Source organism: Dipodomys spectabilis, unplaced genomic scaffold, assembly GCF_019054845.1.
Source record: "Dipodomys spectabilis isolate Male_0828 unplaced genomic scaffold, ASM1905484v1 ptg000092l, whole genome shotgun sequence".
NCBI lineage: Eukaryota > Metazoa > Chordata > Mammalia > Rodentia > Heteromyidae > Dipodomys > Dipodomys spectabilis.
This window is the reverse complement of record NW_024870769.1, coordinates 1,803,277-1,823,025: the sequence shown is the minus strand read 5'-3', so window position 1 is coordinate 1,823,025 and position 19,749 is coordinate 1,803,277. Positions and strand designations below refer to the sequence as shown.

Genomic DNA, 19,749 nt, shown 5'->3' with positions numbered 1-19,749 from the left:
ATTATGTAGTCCAGATTGGGAGAATTTGGGATCTTTCTGCCTCAACCTTCCAAATGCAAGGATTATAGGCATATGCCATCACAGTAGGCCTTGATAAATCCATGTTTAGATCTACTATGAAATAGTTTTTTAAAAGTTTTATCATTTTGTCGAGTTTAATAACTTGTTATTGATATGTTCCAGCCACTATCACAAATAATGAAATTGAGAGTATAAAGGTGGATCTAAGTGTCCAAGGATACTAGTTTCACAGGTAATATTTCATTAAAAACAACTGTGTTGGCCATTTTTTTTTTAAATTAATCACTACTTCTGTATACACTCTCACGATTGACTCCTGTGACTGTGAAAGTACTGCAACCCAGGTGCTCATAGTATGCTAACACATACTAAAAGACAACAAAGAACAACAAAATGGAAGCAGCTGGATGCAAGCAGCTCACGCCTGTAATCCTAGCTACTCAGGAGGCTGAGAGCTGAGGATCCCAGTTTGAAGCCAGCCTGGGCAGGCAAAGTCCAACAGACTCTTATCTTCAATTAATCAGTAAAAAGCTCTAAGTGGTGCTGTGACTCAAATGGTAGAGAGCCAGCTCTGAGTGAAAAAGGCAAGGAGAGCTTGATGCCCAGAGTGTAAGATTCCTGACATGGAAAAACAACAAACAAATGGGGAAGTACTTCCTGGGAAAACCAGTAAGTACTAAATCTCCACTGTCTCTCCACATGGCAAGATGTCACTACGTAGAAAATACTATTTGGGGGCTGGGAAAGTGGCTCAGTGGTAGAGTGCTTGCCTTGCATGCATGAGGCCCTGGGTTCGATTCCTCAGCACCACATTCACAGAAAAATCTGGAAATGGCATTGTGGCTCAAGTGGTAGAGTGGTGGCCTTGAGCTGAAGAGCTGAGGGATAATGCCCAGGTCCATAGTTCAAGCCCCATGACCAACAACAAAAACAAAACGAAAGAAAATACAATTTGGCTTGGAAAAATTCAATTTACATGCCACCTTCTTCTCTAAATATGTCAATGATTTAAAGCAAGAGCATGTTTTCTTTCTTCTATATGTATATGTAGAGTATGTACTTTGCTCCTGCTTATCAACCTGAAGTTTAGTGTTTAGAAACTTTTCTTAAAATTAATATTGCTCAAACTGTCATGTGGAGACCAGGTGCTGGTGGTTCATATCTGTAATCCTAGCTACTCAGGAGGCTGAGATCTGAGGATCACAGTTTGAAACAGCCGGGGGAAGGAAAGTCTGGGAGACTCTTTTGCTAATAAACTACTCAGAAAAAGCCAGAAGTGGCACTGTGGCTCAAGTGGTAGAGCACTAATCTTGAGCACACACAAGCTCAGGGACAGAGCCCAGGTCCTTAGTTCAAGTCTCAGGACTGGCAAACAAAACAAAACAAATCCCCCAAACCCAAATAAGAAATGTACTCGTTATCTTGCCCATGTAATTGTAACTCCTCTGTACGGTATTCTCACAATAAAAAAAAAAGAAGAAAAAAAAAAACTGTCATGTAATTTCAGAGGCTTAATTTCTTAGTTTCCAATTAAACAAATAATGCCAAAAAACTTAAAGAGTCTAAGTTTGGAAATTTTTTTTTCAAAAATAACAAGTGTTTAAATCACATTTTGCTTTTCTTTCTATTGCTGGGGATTGAACCCAGGGCCTTGAGTATGCTACACAAGTGCTCAACCACCATGTGACATCCCTAGTGAGACATCATTTTAGTAATGAAATCATGATATTTAATGTTTTAGAATTAGAATTTAGAATTATTATATCCACTTAGCTTAAGAAAATTTAAGGATAAAAGACTATATAGAATTCAAGTTTAATACAAGTTCAATATAAACAAAAGAAATAGTAAATTGAAAGATTTTTTTTTTTGTGCTGGTCCTGGGGCTTAAACTCAGGGCCTGGGTGCTGTCCCTGAGGGTTTTAGAAATATATTTTAAGGGGCTGGGAAGGTGGCTCAGTGGTAGAGTACTTGCCTTGCATGCATGAGGCCCTGGGTTCGATTCCTCAGCACCACTATAAGCAAAAAGAAAAAAAAAGCCAGAAGTGGCGCTGTGGCTCAAATGGTAGAGCGCTAGCCTTGAGCTGAAGAACTGAGGGACAGCACCCAGGCCCAGAGTTCAGGCCCCACGACCAGACCCCCCCCCCCCAAAAAAAAAATATATATATTTTAAAATTTTCTTTTGTTCACGGCTAGTGCTCTACCACTTGAGCCACAGTTCACTTAGAGCTTTTTGTTGGTTAATTGGAGTCTTACAGACTTTCCTGCTGGGCTGGCTTTAAACCTCAATCTTCAGACCTCAGCTTCCTGAGTAGCTAGGATTATAGGTTTCAGCCACTGGTTGAAAGTTTTTACATACTCCTGAACCTGAATATTCAGGTAGATTTTTATTTTTATGATAATTTAATTTTTAGTTGTTATTATAAAGGTGATGTACAGAGGGGTTACAGTTACATTAAGTCAGGTAAAGAATACATTTCTTTTTGGACAATGTCACTCTTTCTCTTGCTCTTTTTCCCAGTTTTTCCCTCCTACTTCCACCTACAAGTTGTACAATTCATTTTCAACATAGTATCTAGTGAGTACCACTGCTGCATTTGTTTGCCTTTTGTCCCCCACCTTCCCAAAGACAAACGAACAAACAAGACAAAAAGAAAAGAAAACAGCATCAAATGAAAAACTTTAAAAAATAAGCTCAACTTTAAAGTCTTTTCTTTAAAATTTATGTTTATGTAGTACTGAGCAAACCCAGGGCCTCATGCACGCTAGGCAAGGACTCTACCACTTAGGCCACCTTCCCGGCCAGGAAAAATAACTTCTTGTTTCCCTGTCCTGGATCAGGTAGAGGATATAGAAACCTTTCACACATTTTCCCCCCCTGCTAGTATACACGAACATATGATAGAAACTGATACTACCTGAATTAATATCTTAAAATTTAGAAGCTTAGGTTACTGGTTACTGGCTACACTTTCAAGTTTGTTTTTTTAGAAATGAGGAAACGGTTAGTCATCAGTATGAGTCAGATTATAGCTTTCCAAGTAGTATGCTGTAACATGTTTTGAGCACAGGGCTTATAGGAAGGAAGTGAGGTAGAGGTTCCTAATGGAGGGAGTTCAGCTGCTGTGCCCCCATGGTTTGGGACAAGATGAGGGTGTATATATATCTATATCTATGTCTATATCTATCTATCTATCTATCTATCTATCTATCTATCTATCTATCTATCTATCTATCTATCTATCTATCTATCTATCTATCTAAACTAAAACACAGGATAAGGACAGAGGTATCCATAGCATGAGCTCTGGCAACTACTAGGCATACTCTGAAAACACTGGGAAGCAATATATCAAGAGATTTCTAGTTTCAACACTTTAGCAAAAGATAAATAACAAGGAATGTTAACTTGCTTCTCTTCCTTGGTAATTCACTGAACACAAAACAAAAATATCCCCCAAAACAAATAAATTAAATTATACTTTTATTATGCTTCCTTAAATCCTTTAAAAATAGATGGAGCTGAGCGCAAGTAGCTCATGTTTTTTGTTTTTTGTTTTTTGTCAGTCATGGGGCTTAACCTCTGGGCCTGGGTGCTGTCCCTGAGCATTTCAGCTCAAGGCTAGCATTCTACAACTTGAGACACAGAGCCACCTCTGGCTTTACCAGTAGCTTATGTTTTTAACCCTAGCTACTGAAAGCTGAGTTCTGAGGATTGTGGTTTGAAGCCAGCCCAGGCAGAAAAGTCTATGAGACTCCTAAATTAACCAACACAAAGCTGGAAGTAGGCTAATGGTTCAAGTGGTGGAACACTAGTATTTAGCAAAAAACAAAAAAAACAAAAAAACCCAAAAAAACCTCAGGAGAGTGTCTAGGCCCTGAGTTCAAGTCACAGCACCAAAAAAATTCTTTTTTTTTTCAAAGTAGGGGAATATATCTTTTTTTTAATTGTGAAAATACCGTACAGAGGGGTTACAATTACGTGAGCAAGGTAATGAGTACATTTCTTATCAAGCATTGTTGCCTCCTCCTTTGTTTCCCCTTCCCATCCCTTCCCATCTCTCCCCTTTCCCCCTCCCCTGAACGCCAAAGTCGTAAAGTTCGTTTTTCGACATAACATCTTGTACATCTCATTGTTGCAATGGGTCCACCTGTATTCCTATTTAAACAATTTGTTTTTTCCCTTCCCCTCCACAAAGTATACCAACATCAAATACAGTGAAAACAGGGGTTATACTGTGGGGGAGGAACATACCAAGCAACAAAGAAATCATCTTATAAATGTGCTAGAAACAATTGCATAAAAGAAAAAAAACATTTGAATACATATCTTAGGGTTCATTTCACCTAACATCAACTTATCTGACTGTTTCTGCTTGTCTCAGACATATACTAGTTATTGCAAATAAGGGAAACCATGGGACCTATGTTTCTTCAGGCCTGGCTTACTTTACTTAATATAATTTTCCCAAGTCTTTCCATTTCCTAACAAATAGGGCAATGTCATTCTTTCTGATGGGGGCATAGAATTGAGATATTACTTATTTTATTTCTGAATTATCTTTAATGTCACTGCATTCACCAATACCCCATATTCACTGATTAACAAATTTGGTTACATTAAATGGGCTCCATAACTACAAGGTTAAACTATTTCTTTAAAACACTAATAACTGTATAGTTCTTGGAAACCATTTTAAATTTAAGAAGCTAATAACTTTGTATAGTTCTTGGAAAAGATTCAAAAAAAGATCTGTTGAAAAGATTCATTGGTAGTTTAACTTTTTTTAAAAAAAGCCAATCCTGGGGCTTGAGCTCAGGGCCTTGGCACTGCCCCTGAGCTTCTTTTGCTCAAGGTGAGTGCTGTATCTCTGGAGCCACAGAACTACTTCTGGCTTTTGGCTGGCTTGGAACTGTAATCCTCAGATCTCCTGAGTAGCCAGGATTACAGGCTTGAACCACTGATGCTTAACTTTTAGGAAGAGAAACTGGTCTGATTTCAAGTGATAAGCTAATACTCTACCAATTGAGTAACACTTCTACTTCCAGCTTTTTGGTGATTAAATGGAGATAAGAGATTCATGGACTTTCTTGCCTGGGATGGCTTCAAACTTCTATCCTCAGATCTTAACCTCCTCAATTGCTAGGAAAATAGGCCTGAGCCACCAGCGCTCAGCTCAACTGAGCATTTTGCCTTTTATAAAGCAATTTTCAGCTACTAACTCAGGAGGCAGAGGTAAGAGGATAAGTCAAAAAAAAAAAAAGAGGATAAGTCCAAGGCCAGCCTGGCAAAAACACAAGATCCTATCTGAAAGATAAACTAAAACAAAAAGGAACTGGGACATGTTAAGTGGTAAAGTACTTGCCTACCAATTATTAGACCCTGATATTAACCCCTACTACTTCCTAAATAAATGTTTTCTCATATGATTTAAGAATTTTAACATGAATCTAATGATATTTTAGGAAAATCCTAAAGACAATATTGTATCCAACAAGAACATGATATATTAATATCATAAACCAATATGTTATATTTCTACTTAAGGAAAGTTTACTTCTGATTATTAATTTCCTGCTCACTCCCCTTTTATTTCCTGATCTCCCAAACAAAAATGTTTTATAAATTTGATGAATCAATCGGGTATGTTGTCCAGATATTTATTGCATAAGCAGAACTAGAAAGAGAGGAGTTCCCATAAAGTCAGGGCATGTCTGAAGGTGCAAAGGAAGAGTCCAGGTTGTTCAAGTGAATGTACATTTTTAATATAAGAACTAAATGCTTGAAATGGGTCCCTTCTACCATTTTATACTTTATGCAACTGAACTCATAGAATACAGTAACAGTGAACTTAGAACTTTAAATTGATACATACGTTTCTGTGGCAGGATCATACACTTCACAGGAACTAAGCACTCTCCCAGAAACATTATTCCCTAAACTTCCACCACAAACGTAGATGAGGCCATTGGCTTCTACCATGCCATGGCTGCAGCGCTGCGTCAGCATGCTAGGCTTGGTGTGCCAGCTTTCAGTTCTTGTGTCATAGCACTCAAATAAATACAAAGCTGAATTTCCTGTAAAGAATGAGACCACTTAGGAGTCTGAGGTAGGAGGATTGAAAGTTTAAGGCTATCTCGGGCTGACATTAAGATCCTTTCTCAAAAACCAGAAAAAAACCTAAACAACCAACCAACAAAGGAAACAAAAGTAACAGAAAGAAGAGGGTTCCATAGAAACTTGACTTACTGTGTATGTGGGTTAGGAGTCAATAAGCAGAGCTACATCATAAGTTATGGGAGGGAAAAATTTAGGAGTCATTTTTATGTTCAATGAAAATGTAGTAATACTTTAAGAAGCTAAAACTCTGTATAGTCCTTGGAAAACATTCAAGAAAACATCTGTTGGAAAGTTCCTTGGTAGTAAACTTTTAGGAAGATATATTGGTCTGATTTCAAAAGTAAAATAAGAAACATTATGTAGGTCTTGGAGTCCAGTTATAACATGCTGAGAATTATTTAAATTTCAAATATATATTATATAGATTGGAAAACCATAGCTAAAACATGAAAATTACTAATAGTATTCTGAGGCTTATTTAATATATTATTTTTGCCAGTCCTGGGGCTTGAACGTGAGCCACTAAGCACTGTCCCTGAGCTTCTTTTGCTCAAGGCTAGCACTCTACCATTTGAGCCACAGTGCCACTTCCAGCTTTTTCTGTATATATGGTACTGAGGAATTGAACCCAGGGTTTCATGCATGCTAGGCAAGCATTCTACCACCAATTCACATTCCCAGCCCCTTAACTTACTAGTCTAAAAGCTATTTCACCTCTGCCAAAATCGTAATTGTGATTTTGCGATTGTGTTCTTAGTGACTGGGTTGGTAAGCCCTGAAGGATACCAGTCCCTCCTTTAGTGGAAGTCCCTAGGAAGTCTCTACATTTCTGATGCATATTGACTATACATTTATGTTTTGCAACTTTTTCACACTGTAGTAGCTCAATAGAAAATCTTAGCAATCATACTATTAAAGATCACTTTTCCCTTTCCTAATAAAAAGGAAATTAGTATTTTGCCAAACTACTTTTTATCTTTCACTGTTAAATACAGCACTAAGACATCTAGAGCTCTTCACTGCAACCAATGTATATGAAAAGGTTCAGAGAAGACAAATCAAAGCAGCAATGACCATAATGAAACAAATCTTTTTGATTTTGTAGATTCAAGCTGGTGGATACTAGGGGAAAACATATTGTATATGGAAAATATTAAAGATCTGCTGTTAGCCAGTGTCAGTGTCTCTTGCCTATAATCCTAACTATTCAGGAAGCTGATATCAGGAGGATCACAGTTTGAGGATAACCTGGGCAAAAATATCTTTAAGTTTCAATTTCCAAAAATAATTAGCAAAAAGCCAGGCTAAAGGCATAGTGCAAGTTGTAGAATGCCAGCCCAACAAGCAAGCTGAGCAAGAAGTAAAAAACAAAACAAAACAAAAAACAATACAAAACAACCATACAGAAGTCCTCCTACTTAAGTAAAAACTTAATAATATAAAGATCACCTCAAGTTAAATTTAGATTAAATTTTAAAAAATCATCATTTTTCCTGTATTCATTTGACATGTAGTAAAAGGTAAAAACTTAAAACACATCTGATTAAAAGTAAATAATGTTCTCGGTTAATATAAAAATCACAGAGCAAATCAGGCACTGGTGGCTCATGGCTATTCCTAGTTATTCAAGAGGCTGAAGAGCTCCAAGTCAGCCCTCAGCCAGGGCAGGAAAGTCCATGAGACTTTTTATCTCTAATTGACCATTCAAAAAGTCAGAAGTGGAGCTGTAGCTAAAGTGGTAGGATTCCAGTGAAAAAGCTAAGGAACAATGTACCCAGACCTTAATTCAAGCCTCCATATTAGGATGGGGGGAAAAGGGGTAAATCACAGACCAAGACATTGTGGCTCACACTGAAATCCTAGCTACTCAGGAGGCTGAGATCTGAGGATCATAGTTTGAAGCCAGCCTGGGCAAGAAAGTCCATGAGATTCTTATCTCCAATAAAATACTCAGAAAAAGCTGAAGTGGCATTGTGGCTCAAGTGGTAGAGTGCTAGCTTTGAGTACAGAGAGCCTCAGGGACAGAGGCCTGGCCCTGAGTTCAAGCCCTAGGACTGGTGAAAAAAAAAAAGCCACTTGAGATAATAGCTCAGCAGGATCTTTTTTGTTTGTTTGTTCATTATGGGGTTTGGACTCTGGGCCTAGGCACTGTCCCTGAGCTCTTCAGCTTAAGGCAAGTGTTCTACCACTTGAGCCGTAGCTCACTTCTGGTTTTCTGGTGGTTAACTGGTGCTAAGAGTCTCATGGACTTTCCTGCCCAGGCTGGCTTTGAACCGTGATCTTCAGATCTCAGCCTCCTTAGTATATAGGATTACAGGCGTGAGCCACAGCCTGTAATCTGCCAATAGCAGGATCTTAACTTAAGGCTAGCCTGGGCAAAAAGTTTGAGAGACTCACTTAAACAATAACAACAACAAATAAATGGATGCAGTAACACATGTAAATAGGAAGATATCTGCCAGGACCGGCCTGGATGTAGAGAGTGCTTGAAAAATAACAAAAGTAAAGTGTTAGGCGCATGGTTTAAGTAGTAGAGTGCCTCCTCAGCAAGTGCAAGGTCCTGAGCTCAAAAAGCTAGTACCACTAAAAAAGAAAGTTAAAGGAAGAAGAGGTGTGGATCTAGTGGCAGAGCATCAGCTTGAGAGAAAAAGCTAAGTGACAAGACTACAAGGCTCTGAATTTGGGACCCAGTACCAGCATACACACGTATTAAAAAATTAACATATTTAAATTCCATAGCTAAGGGTTTACTTGATATTCTTAGTTCTTCTTAATAACATTATGTAATTAACGGAATAACTTGAAAAGATGAGAGTATATTAAAGCTACTATGTGTCTAGTCTATACCTAGAATATTCATTGAAAAAAACATTTATTTAGCAAAAGACTATTGGATACTTACAAATGAGAACCTGACCTGACCCATAAGCATAAATGACCACATAAATCATTAGATTAGAAATGTTAAAGAAAGCAAATGAAAAGGTATTACTGAGCTGGGCATAGTGCCTGCACAAGGAAGGCTGAGGCAGGAGGATCAGGAGTTTAGGACCAACCTGGGATACATATTGAAACATTCAACACATACATATTGACAACAACAAAACCAACAGTTATATCTTTCTTCTAATACAAAGAAACATAAAGAAAACAGATTTTAAAAGCTTGAGTATATAGGGTTTTTAAAGGGTCTATAAGTCTAACCTAGCAAATAATACTAACAAAAAAAAACAAAAAACAAAAAACACCCAAAACACTTCCCAACTACAATTCAGATAGTGCCAATTGTTATAGTCCCATAATAAAAGTGGGCAATTAACAACATATGAAGCAACAGTCTTGTAAATTAGTAATTTACAAGGATTAAGGTATATCTTCAACGAAATGGGCTCTAATATGTTAGATATGGACTTATCTGGATAAGATCAATTTTTATTTAGATGTGAAAGTCAAGCCAGCTGGCTTTAAAGAGTTTCCTTTGAACAAAAATATTAACAAGCCTTACCTACTTCTGAGCCTCCAGATGTGTAAATCTTGCCTTCTGCAGCACAGGCAGCAAGACTATCTCGAGGTGTTGGAGGGCCCAGTTTGGAATACCAGCTGTCCTTCACAACATTATAGCAGTCCATTCGTTTAATGGGGAAAAGCTGAGAGCCACCCAAAATGTACACTACATTGTCCCAAAATACACATGCTGCATCTCTTCGCTTTTCAAAGGGGCAGCGAATGTCCGTCCAGCTATAGTCCTAAAGCAGAAAGGAACAACTTTCAAAAAGGGAAAATGAAACCAGAAAAGACAGCATTGGTAGAGAAAATGTACCAAAAATAGGACAAAGGGTGAACAAATGCAGCGGTGATCCTCACTAGACACTATGTCAAAAATGAACTATACAACTTGTAGGTTGGGACAGGAGGGAAAAACTGGGAGAGCTCCAGGTAAGGGGTTAAAAAGAAATGTACCCTTTATCTAACTTATGTACTGGAGCATCTCTATAGACCACTTTTACAGTAATAAAAATTTTTCTAAAACATAAGTCTTACTAGAATATACAAACATTTGGTTTGAGACTGTACTCTGATTTAATCTGTGATTCTTCAGAATTCTAGTTGAGGCAACCGGTAAAGGAAGGACATGGTTACTCTGTAACTTTCATAGCTTTGAAGTAAACTTAAATATATTTGGATATGTCTTCTTTGTGAAGATTATATATAAGAAAAATTTAAGTCTTTTTAAATTTTAGGTTTATTGTGTAACAAAATATGAGATTTACTTTCAGATATAAAAATGGATATCTGGTAGATAAGTGGATAGGTAGGTAGGAATCAAGGTGAAACTCTTATCTCAAATAAACTACTAAAAAAAGCTGCAAGTAGAACTCTGGCTAAAGTGGTAGAGCACTGGCTTTGAGCAAGAGAAGCTCAGGGACAGTGCCTAGCCCCTGGAATTAAGCCCCACCATCAGAAAAAACAAAAACAACTAAAACAAAAACCAAAAAACCCAAAATTAACTTGTTACAAACTCAGTTTAGGAAGAGATTTAATCAGTGATTAGGAAAAATATGATGTAGTATTTATTATATAATATCATATCCTGAGTTTAATCAGTACTACAGACTGAACGTAGGGCCTTCTGAGTACTAGACAAGTGCTGAATTACTGAGCTAACCACCCAGACCAGGAAAAACTACTCTTGTGGCTTAACTTCAACAATAACAGGATAGCTTGATTTAAAAAAAAAAACCTTCTGCATTGTTGGGGTAGGAAACTGGATGTGCTATAGCAGGCTGCTTGATAAAATTAGGTTCAAGTAGTGACAAATAACATATAAATGGTTATTTCTCAGCTATTAATGACTAGAGAAACCAACTCCAAGGGAACTCCTGAGGATCACATATATTTCATCAGGTCATAAAATGTTCTTTCTTTCCCTACTCTCAAACTAAAACCAAACCCAAACTTTAACTCATCAGAAATTCAAGTATAAAATAAAAACTCAGTGTCAAAGTGAAACTTCACCTAAATATAATCCTTGAAAATACCTGAGCAGAAATATATCTTAAGGAAGAATTCTCATGTTAGCATACTGTCAAGTTATCTTCAACATATTTGTCTCTACTAACCTGTGATATGTAGGTAGTTTTTGTTTTCAATACTAGGGCTTGAATTTAGGGCCTTATACTTAGGAGGAGGCACTTTACCTCTTGAACCATGCCTCTAGCCTCTTTTGCTTTAGTTGAATTTTGGATAGGGTATTGTGTTTCTTACAACCCCTGCCACAGAGCTGGGACCACAGATGTATACTATTAGGCACAGTTTGTTGGTTGAGACAGGTGTCTTTCTAACTTTTTCCTACACTGTCCTCATCTCAAGTCTCCCAAGCAGCTAGGATTAAGTTGTATACACATGGATTGTGAAATGTAACTTAATCTTTAAACAGTAGAGAATATTTCAGTTTAAATCACATCAAATTCCAGAATGTGAGAACATACTCATTTAAGAAAATGTTCTCACCAATGAAGTTCATTGTGCTCAGAAGTGTAGAATATAAAAAATAATGTGGCTAGCTCTAGAGAGGTTAAGGGAAATAAAAAGATGTTAAGTCTGTATACACTTACATATGGAACCTAAGGATGATAGTGAGAAACTGAAGAAGACCAGAGATATGAAAAACAATTGGACAAAAAGAATAGATATTTACACAAATAATGAGAGTTAAACTTTTTGTTTTTAGACCAGGACACAGAAGGCTAGAACTTGCCTAAACTCATAAACCTATATTTAAATAATTCTCTCTTTTTTTTTTTTTTTTACCAGTCTTGGGGCTTGAACTCAGGATCTGGGCACTATTCCTGAGCTTCTTTTGCTCAAGGATAGCACTCTACCACTTGAGCCACAGTGCTACTTCTGGCTTTTTCTGTTTATGTGGTGCTAAGGAATCAAGCCCAGGGCTTCATGCATGCTGGGCAAGTACTCCACTACTAAGCCACATTCCCAGCCTTAAATATTCTTTGTATAATACAGATACTTTGCTTTAATAAAACCAAAGTAAAAAGGCCCAAAAACTGATCTCAGAAAAATGATCAGCACTAGCTGGTCCTTCAGTTCTTTTACCATGTCTGATTTTTATACATAAAGTCAAAAGCTAAGGTGAATTCCATTCAGTTAAATAATATTTTGATAGCTTTTACTTTAGTGTATTATTATAAAGGTGATGTACAGAGAGGTTACAGATACATAAACCAGGTAAAGAGTACGTTTCTTTTTGGACAATGTCACTTTTTCTCTTGATATCTTCCAGTTTTTCCCTCATTTTGGGAGCTTTTATGAAAAAGTATGATTACACTTTTCAAGCCAGAAAGATATTCTCAAGTCTTTTCTCTTTCTTTCATTCAAACTCTGCAAGTCTCTTAAAAAAATTTCCATGAACCCCATGAAGACTTCCTGGTTTGTTGACAAATCCAACCCAGAAGCTGTCCTCTTTTCACATTAGCACTGTGTACACATGTGAGACATTGATTAATTCAATTGAGCATCCCATTGACCCTCATCCACTTTGTACTCACTGCTTCCTGCTTCTATGTACATCTCATACACTCAAATTGTGGACAGAACTATATTATGTATGCATATCCTTTTGTGGGTACCAGACTACAAATTTCAAATCAGCTGTGATCCTGTTAATATATGCTAAAGCAGTCTTTGTTTAAACTGATGTTTTTACAACCAGCTAATTATAGAATACATTATGTCATAAGCTAAGGGTAATTATTTTGCATGCTTGCATTACCAATTTTCAAAGAACATAATTCATATCAAACACAATGGAATATGATTTAGTACTTCTGAGCAGACAGGTCTTATTGTGGCTCTGGGACATAATAGGACCAATCACTGAGGCTGGATAGACAGGAAAAGAAAATTAGTATTAAAAATATTAAATGAAGTAAGCCAGAGCAAAAGAAACATAGGTCCCATAGTTTCTCTTATTTGCAATGATTAGTATACATCTAAGATAATCTTAGCAGATGAGCAGAATAGCTCAATAGCTACATACATATGATCATATAAGATGATGCTAAGCAAAAATGAACTCCAAGACATGGACACAAGAGGTTTTTTTGTTATTATTTTTAATGTACTATGTGATTTCTTGTTTCTTTTGTATGTGCTTCCCCCTATGGTATATCTCCTGTTGTCACTGTAGTTGATTTTGGGGAAAAAAAAAAGGGTCAACCTAGCCCAGCGGTGGTGGCTTATACCTACAATCCTATGTACACAAGAGGCTGAGTGCTAAGGATTACAGTTTGAAGCCAGCCTGGGCAGGAAAGTCTGTAAGATTCTTATCTTCAACTGACCACCAGAAAACCGGAAGTGGTGCTGTGTCTCAAAGTGGAAGAGCACTAGCCTTGAGCTGAAGAGCTCAGGGACAGCAACCAGGCCTGAGCTCATGCTCCAGGATCAACAAAAACTAAACTAAAAGGGTCAGTCTTAGAAATTAAAACCAAGAAGTAAGCTGAAAAACAAAACATCTTTCAGATGTTATAAGCATATGAAAACATAAAGGGGTATCTAATTCTGCCTTCTTTGGAATTTTAAAAACCTCCAAACTCATCTACTAAGGAGTAAGGAGGGAAAATCTCAACTACTATCCATTTTGGGTAGATCTAGAACACATTTCCATGTCTTAGAATAGTAAACAGCACCCATTGTACCTACCCCAAATTATTGTCTTAACATTCAGGTGTATTTCCTCAGTTTAAAACCATAAAGACCACAGACAAGAGCTGTCACTTTGTCTTTATTTTCACTTCATGTGTGGAAAAAGTAGTTTCTCCCTTTTTAAAAAAATTTCTCCCTATTTTATTTTTTTGTCAATCATGGGGCTTGAACTCCAGGCCTGGGTGCTGACCCTCAGCTCTTCAGCTCAAGGCTACTGCTCTACTTCTTGAGCCACAGCACCACTTCTGGTTTTCTGAGATAAGAGTCTCATTTACTTTCCTGCCCAGACTTGCTTTGAACCATGATCCTCAGATCTCAGCCTTCTGAGTAGCTAGGATTAAGGCATGAGCCACTAGCACCTGGTCTATTTTATTGTTACTAAAATGAATCCTGCTAATAAAACTTTGTTCTTGTGATACTCTCCTGTAAGATACCTTAAAATTCTTTTCATGTGTTGACCTAAAGTATTTTTTTCCACTTAAAAATGATCTTTATAGCCGGGCGCTGGTGGCTCACACCTGTAATCCTAGCTACTCAGGAGGCTGAGATCTGAGGGTCTCGGTTCAAATCCAGTCTGGGCAGGAAAGTCCAAGAAACTCTTATCTCCAATAAACTACCAGAAAACTGGAAGTGGCGCTGTAGCTCAAGTGGTAGAGCGCTCGCCTTGAGCTGAAGAGCTGAGGGACAGCACTCAGGCCCAGAGTTCAAACCCCACAACCAACCAAAAAAAAAAATTATCTTTAAGTAATTTGTACAAAGGAGTTGCCATTGAACAAAGAGTTTATAAATAATAATATATCTTGATCATTTTGCATGGATACTTGGAAGTTGAAGGAGTCCTCTTACCCCTCATCTAGGGACTCCATTACAAAAGGCTGTCAACCAAAGTATTAGGTGACATTACTCTCAAGCCTGATTTTTAACATTCTAACCGGTGTTTGAGTCTACTTTTCTCCAGCTGCTTCTTGATGCTAGTCTCTTAAAGCACTATCACACAGATCCCACTCCCATTTTCTTCCACTCTTTCCACTTACAGCTCTCAAAGACCTGCAGCTGTTTCCACTCTCTCCTGTATGATCTGTAAATTTATGATGATTAAAAAGCTGGTTGGGCTTATGGAGTTTCCTATCATCCCTTCTAAGGTCAGGCCTATTTTCACATTTCTGAGGGTGGGAACTTTATGCACTGGACCAAGGTAGGGCAGAAGGGCTTGTGAGGATAATATATAGAATAAAACTACAAAGCAGTGTGTTAAAATGTACTTGAAAGTAAGACTGTGACTCTATATCCCTAATTTGGAAGACAGGTCAGGAGGACAGAACAAATGTGTTCTGAACTTTTTTTTTTTCTTTTGCCAGTCCTGGGGCTTGGACTCTGGGCCTGGGCACTGTTCCTGAGCTTCTTTTACTGAAGGCTAGTGCTCTATTACTTGAACCACAGCTCCACTTCTGGCTTCTTTGAGTAGTTTATTGGAGATAAGAGTCTCATGGACTCTCCTGCCTTGGCTGGCCTTGAAGCATGATCCTCAGATCTCAGCCTCCTGAGTAGCTAGGATTACAGGTGTGAGCCATCAGTGCCTGGCTCCAATCTTTCTTTACCTGAATATACACACACACACATATACACACATAAAATGGGCTTATGAAAGACTATTACGTGATTGGATTCAGCATAAGTTCTGGATACTTTGCAAGTTTTAGGTGCTACTTGTTAAGTTTGTGAAATTGCTCTGCCCTAGCAATGTATGTAGTATAGAAACAAATAATGCTATATTCTCTACAGCTGAAAACCATTTGACAAAGACGTCAAAATATTTTTTAAGTATAGAAAATGAAGTTAAATCTATTCTTAGTAGACCATATTACAAAAGGAGGTGATAATTCAGGAAAGGATGTAGCTGCTCCATGAAGTCTTCCAAGGGGGGGTGGGGGAGGGAGGAGAGAGAGAGAGGGAGAGGGAGAGAGGGAGAGGGAGAGAGGGAGAGAGAGAGAGAGAGAGAGAGAGAGAGAGAGAGAGAGAGTGAGAGAGAGAGAGAGAGAGAGTGTGTGTGTGTGTGTGTGTGTGTGTGTGTGTGTGTGTGTGTGTGTGTGTGTGTGTGTGTGTGTGTGTGTGTGTGTGTGTGTGTGTGTGTGTGTGTGTGTGTGTGTGTGTGTGTGTGTGTGTGTGTGTGTGTGTGTGTGTGTGTGTGTGTGTGTGTGTGTGTGTGTGTGTGTGTGTGTCCGTCCTGAACTCAGGGCTTGGGGCCTACTCAAGAAGCTTTTGTTCAAGGTGGCCTTCTACCACTTGAGCTCTACCTCTCCACTTCTCACTGACTTTCTTGCATGGCTTTGATCTATGATTCTCAGATCTCAGCCTCCTGAGTAGCTAGGATTACAGGCATCAGCCACCAGTGCATGGCTTCTCTCATTTTTTTAATTTTTTGTGGTTCTGAGATTTGAACTAGATTCTTGCACTTGCTAGGAAGGTGCAATACTGCTGAGCTACACCTCCTGTCAAGAAATAGAAATGTTAGTAGATTCTCTCAAGGTTACAAGTACTTATCTTTTGCTTTTTAAACTTGTATTCCTAAATCTATGTATCAGACAGACTGCTAATCCAAGTGGCATAATATCTACTAGAAATAACACTAAAATTGATTGTTTCCTGATCTTTGAATTAAAAGTAATTTTATTTTTCTTATTTACTAGGTTTTCAAAACTGTCTAGAATGACTATGCATATTTTACACTAAATTATAATTACTAAAGTCCCAGAAACAGAACTTTCCCTAAAAAAAGCACACAATAAAAGCAGGAATTAAAATGAACTATGCAACTTGTAGTCAGGGACAGGAGGAGGAAACTGAAGGAAAGTGAAGGAAGGGGTGACACTGTCTAAAAAGAAATGTACTTATTACCTGACTTATGAAAGAGTAACCCCTCTGTACAACGCCTTAATAACAATAAAATGTTATATATTTGTTATATATAATATATAATTATGTTATATATACATTATATGTAATATATAATATACATAGTTATATATAATTATATATTATATTACATATATGATATATGTATAATATATATTTATTATATATTAACATATGATTATATATTATATAACAATAATATATATTTAAAAATTCAGGAATTAAAATGACTTGGTAATCAAGAGGTAAGATAGAACTAGGTCCTGTAAACGCTTGCTCAAAAAGAGGTAAGACAGAAAAAATAGCTCCTGGATTTTTTTTTTTTGGTAATACTGGGGAATGTAACCAGGGCCTCATATATTCCAGGAAAGCCTGTACTACTTGAGCCATAGTCTCAGCCCTTTCATTTTGTGTTGTTTCAGTAACTGTGGTATTTTGTCCTAGATTTTACCTGCACTAGTTTCTAAATTGTGATCTGTATTCCAAGAAGCTGGGATTACAGGTATGTACTGCCATGAGTAGGTTCCTGTTTTCTTTGGTAGTGGATACTATACTATAAAGCACACCAGGCAGAGTAATCACAGAACATTTGAAATCTAAGTCTGAATTTTCTTATCTATGTAACGAAGATAGTAACTAAGTACCTCATAAGGTTATAAAAGAATAAGAAAGACCAGTATCTTTAAAAATAAGACTTAGGAGAGTGCCTATCTGTTCAGAGCTCTCAAAAGCAAAAAGAGAATAAAAATTGTTACCTTTGGATTAAAATATCTACAAGATTGTGGTTGGGAGCCTCCAAACAAAGCTATGCGGTAATCATGTTTTTTTCTTCGAGGCCTTGTTCCATCTACAAGTTCTTCTCGGTCCTCTGGAGATAGTAGGTGATACCTCATCCCACCTGTAGAAAAATACATGCAACTTTTTAGGAACCTCAATCACTAATGGATGCTCTAAAAGGAAATTCTTAGACATCATACTCCATTAATTTCTGTACCTTTCTTGTGTTATTTCTCTACAGCATTTAGGAATGTGAGGAGGGAAAGAGGCTAGAGAAATATATTAAGTAATTGCTTCCTAACCAAGTTATTATTTGAGGCAACCAACATTCTAAGACCGTGTGACTCACTATGTAACTGAATTTACCTTGTTTCTCTACCAATAGCTGACAAGATAATAATTACTGAAATCCAGATTTCTTTTTTCTTTTTTTTTTGGTCCGGTAGTGGGGCCTGAACTCTGGGCCTGGGCGCTATCCCTCAGCTCTTCAGCTCAAGGCTCTACCACTTGAGCCACAGTGCCACTTCCGGTGTTTTTCTTTTTGCTTATGTGGTGCTGAGGAATCGAACCCAGGGCCTCATGCATGCAAGGCAAGCGCTCTACCACTGAGCCACCTTCCCAGCCCTGAAATCCAAATTTCTTAATTAAGTAGTTTTCAATCTTTTTATTTGGTCATGGTCTCCTATACATAATGTAACCTAGGCTGGCTTTGATCTTGCTACATAGTGCAAGTTGGCCTTGATCTTCTGATCCTTCTGCTCAGGCTTGTAAGTGTTGGGATTATAGACATGTAGTACAATCGTCTCAATCCTGTGTATTTGAATCAACAAGGGAATACTGGAACTATTTATACCACAAACCAATTAAAATATCTAGTGATAGAGACTAGACCTTGGCATTTTAGAGTTTTTAAATACTTGCCATTTAAAGAATAGTTTAAAGAGTAGAAGCTTCAACATCTGGGAGTTCATTAGAAATGCCAAATCCCAGGCCCTACTTAACAAAATTCCAAGGTAATTCAGATATACATAAAACTTTGTGAAGCACTATCTGAGACAGCTCTCAAATGTCATGGGGATTCGGAACTTCTGTGACCTAACATGACTCTCTTCCTTTAGCACTTCTTTAATTTAGCCACAGACCACTTAAAAATAATAAAAAAAAAAACTGTAGCCTGGAAAAAAGGAGTCCCTGAAAAAAAAGGGACCATTAAAAAACTTTCAGACAAGTATGTATTTGGGGTTGCAGGCATGGTTCAGGTATAGTAGAGTGCCAGCCAATGAGTGAAGGAATCAGAAATGGGGTTTTAGTCCTGGTCTCAGCCAAATAAACAAATAAATAAAAGTATATTAAATTGTAATTTAAGACACTGCATGGCAAAAACAATGGAATCAAAATACAGTGACAAAGTTAGGAAAAGTTTTATATATATCATATATACACACACACACACAATTTTGTTCCAATTTTAGTATATGTGCTGCCAAAGCAAACACACACACAATTTTGTAAGGATATCCAATTAATAAGATTAAAGCAACCAATTTAACAGTAAATTAGGAATCTGAATATAGTCCACAGAAAAAAAATATAATTTTAAACTTATGAAAACATATTTAACTGCACTGCTTAAGAGAAATAAAAATTAAAACTATACTTTTTTTTCACCTACCATACTAGCCAAGATTAACTGTTCTGTGTTGTGGGTGAGCAGTATCTTCTGCTGCTCTGGGGTATGGGTGGTTATAAACATCTTGAGGGGGCCATAACCATTGGAAGGATATAGTGAGACACAATAAAATCACAAATGTACATACCACCCTTTAGCCCAGGAATCCCCTAATGTTCATGTTAGGAAAAGTGGTTGAAAAGTATGGTATATCTACATAATAGAATATTATATTGTCTGTTATGAAGAACAGGAAAGGTTAATGCACACATGAAATGACATCCATGAAATGGTATGGGATGAAAAAACAAAGTCTGATGTAGAAGGCTACAAAATGTAATACCATTTGTTTTAAAATGTATGTTTTCACAGTAACATATTTCATTATATATAGTTTATATGTGTACATGATATAGTAATTTCAAAGCTATGTCAGGAAGACTATCTAGGATATGTGTGTGTGTAAAGTAACCTATGTAAGGGAATGTAATATAGGGACCAGGGATATCAGAAAGACCTTTCCATAATA

At 37.3% G+C, this 19,749-nt stretch overlaps 1 protein-coding gene across 2 annotated transcripts in view; it reads right to left on the bottom strand.

The window, feature by feature from the left end:
- The window catches only part of Klhl7 (kelch like family member 7), a 58,233-nt gene that overhangs the window by 2,601 nt on the left and 35,883 nt on the right, over nt 1-19,749 (bottom strand). For both annotated transcript variants that reach the window (XM_042684983.1, XM_042684984.1), the window contains exons 7-9: nt 17,530-17,672; nt 9,648-9,888; nt 5,898-6,099 (exon numbers count right to left, since the gene is read on the bottom strand). In XM_042684983.1, coding sequence (XP_042540917.1) covers nt 5,898-6,099; nt 9,648-9,888; nt 17,530-17,672 — 586 coding nt within the window. The remainder of the gene's footprint in view (nt 1-5,897; nt 6,100-9,647; nt 9,889-17,529; nt 17,673-19,749) is intronic.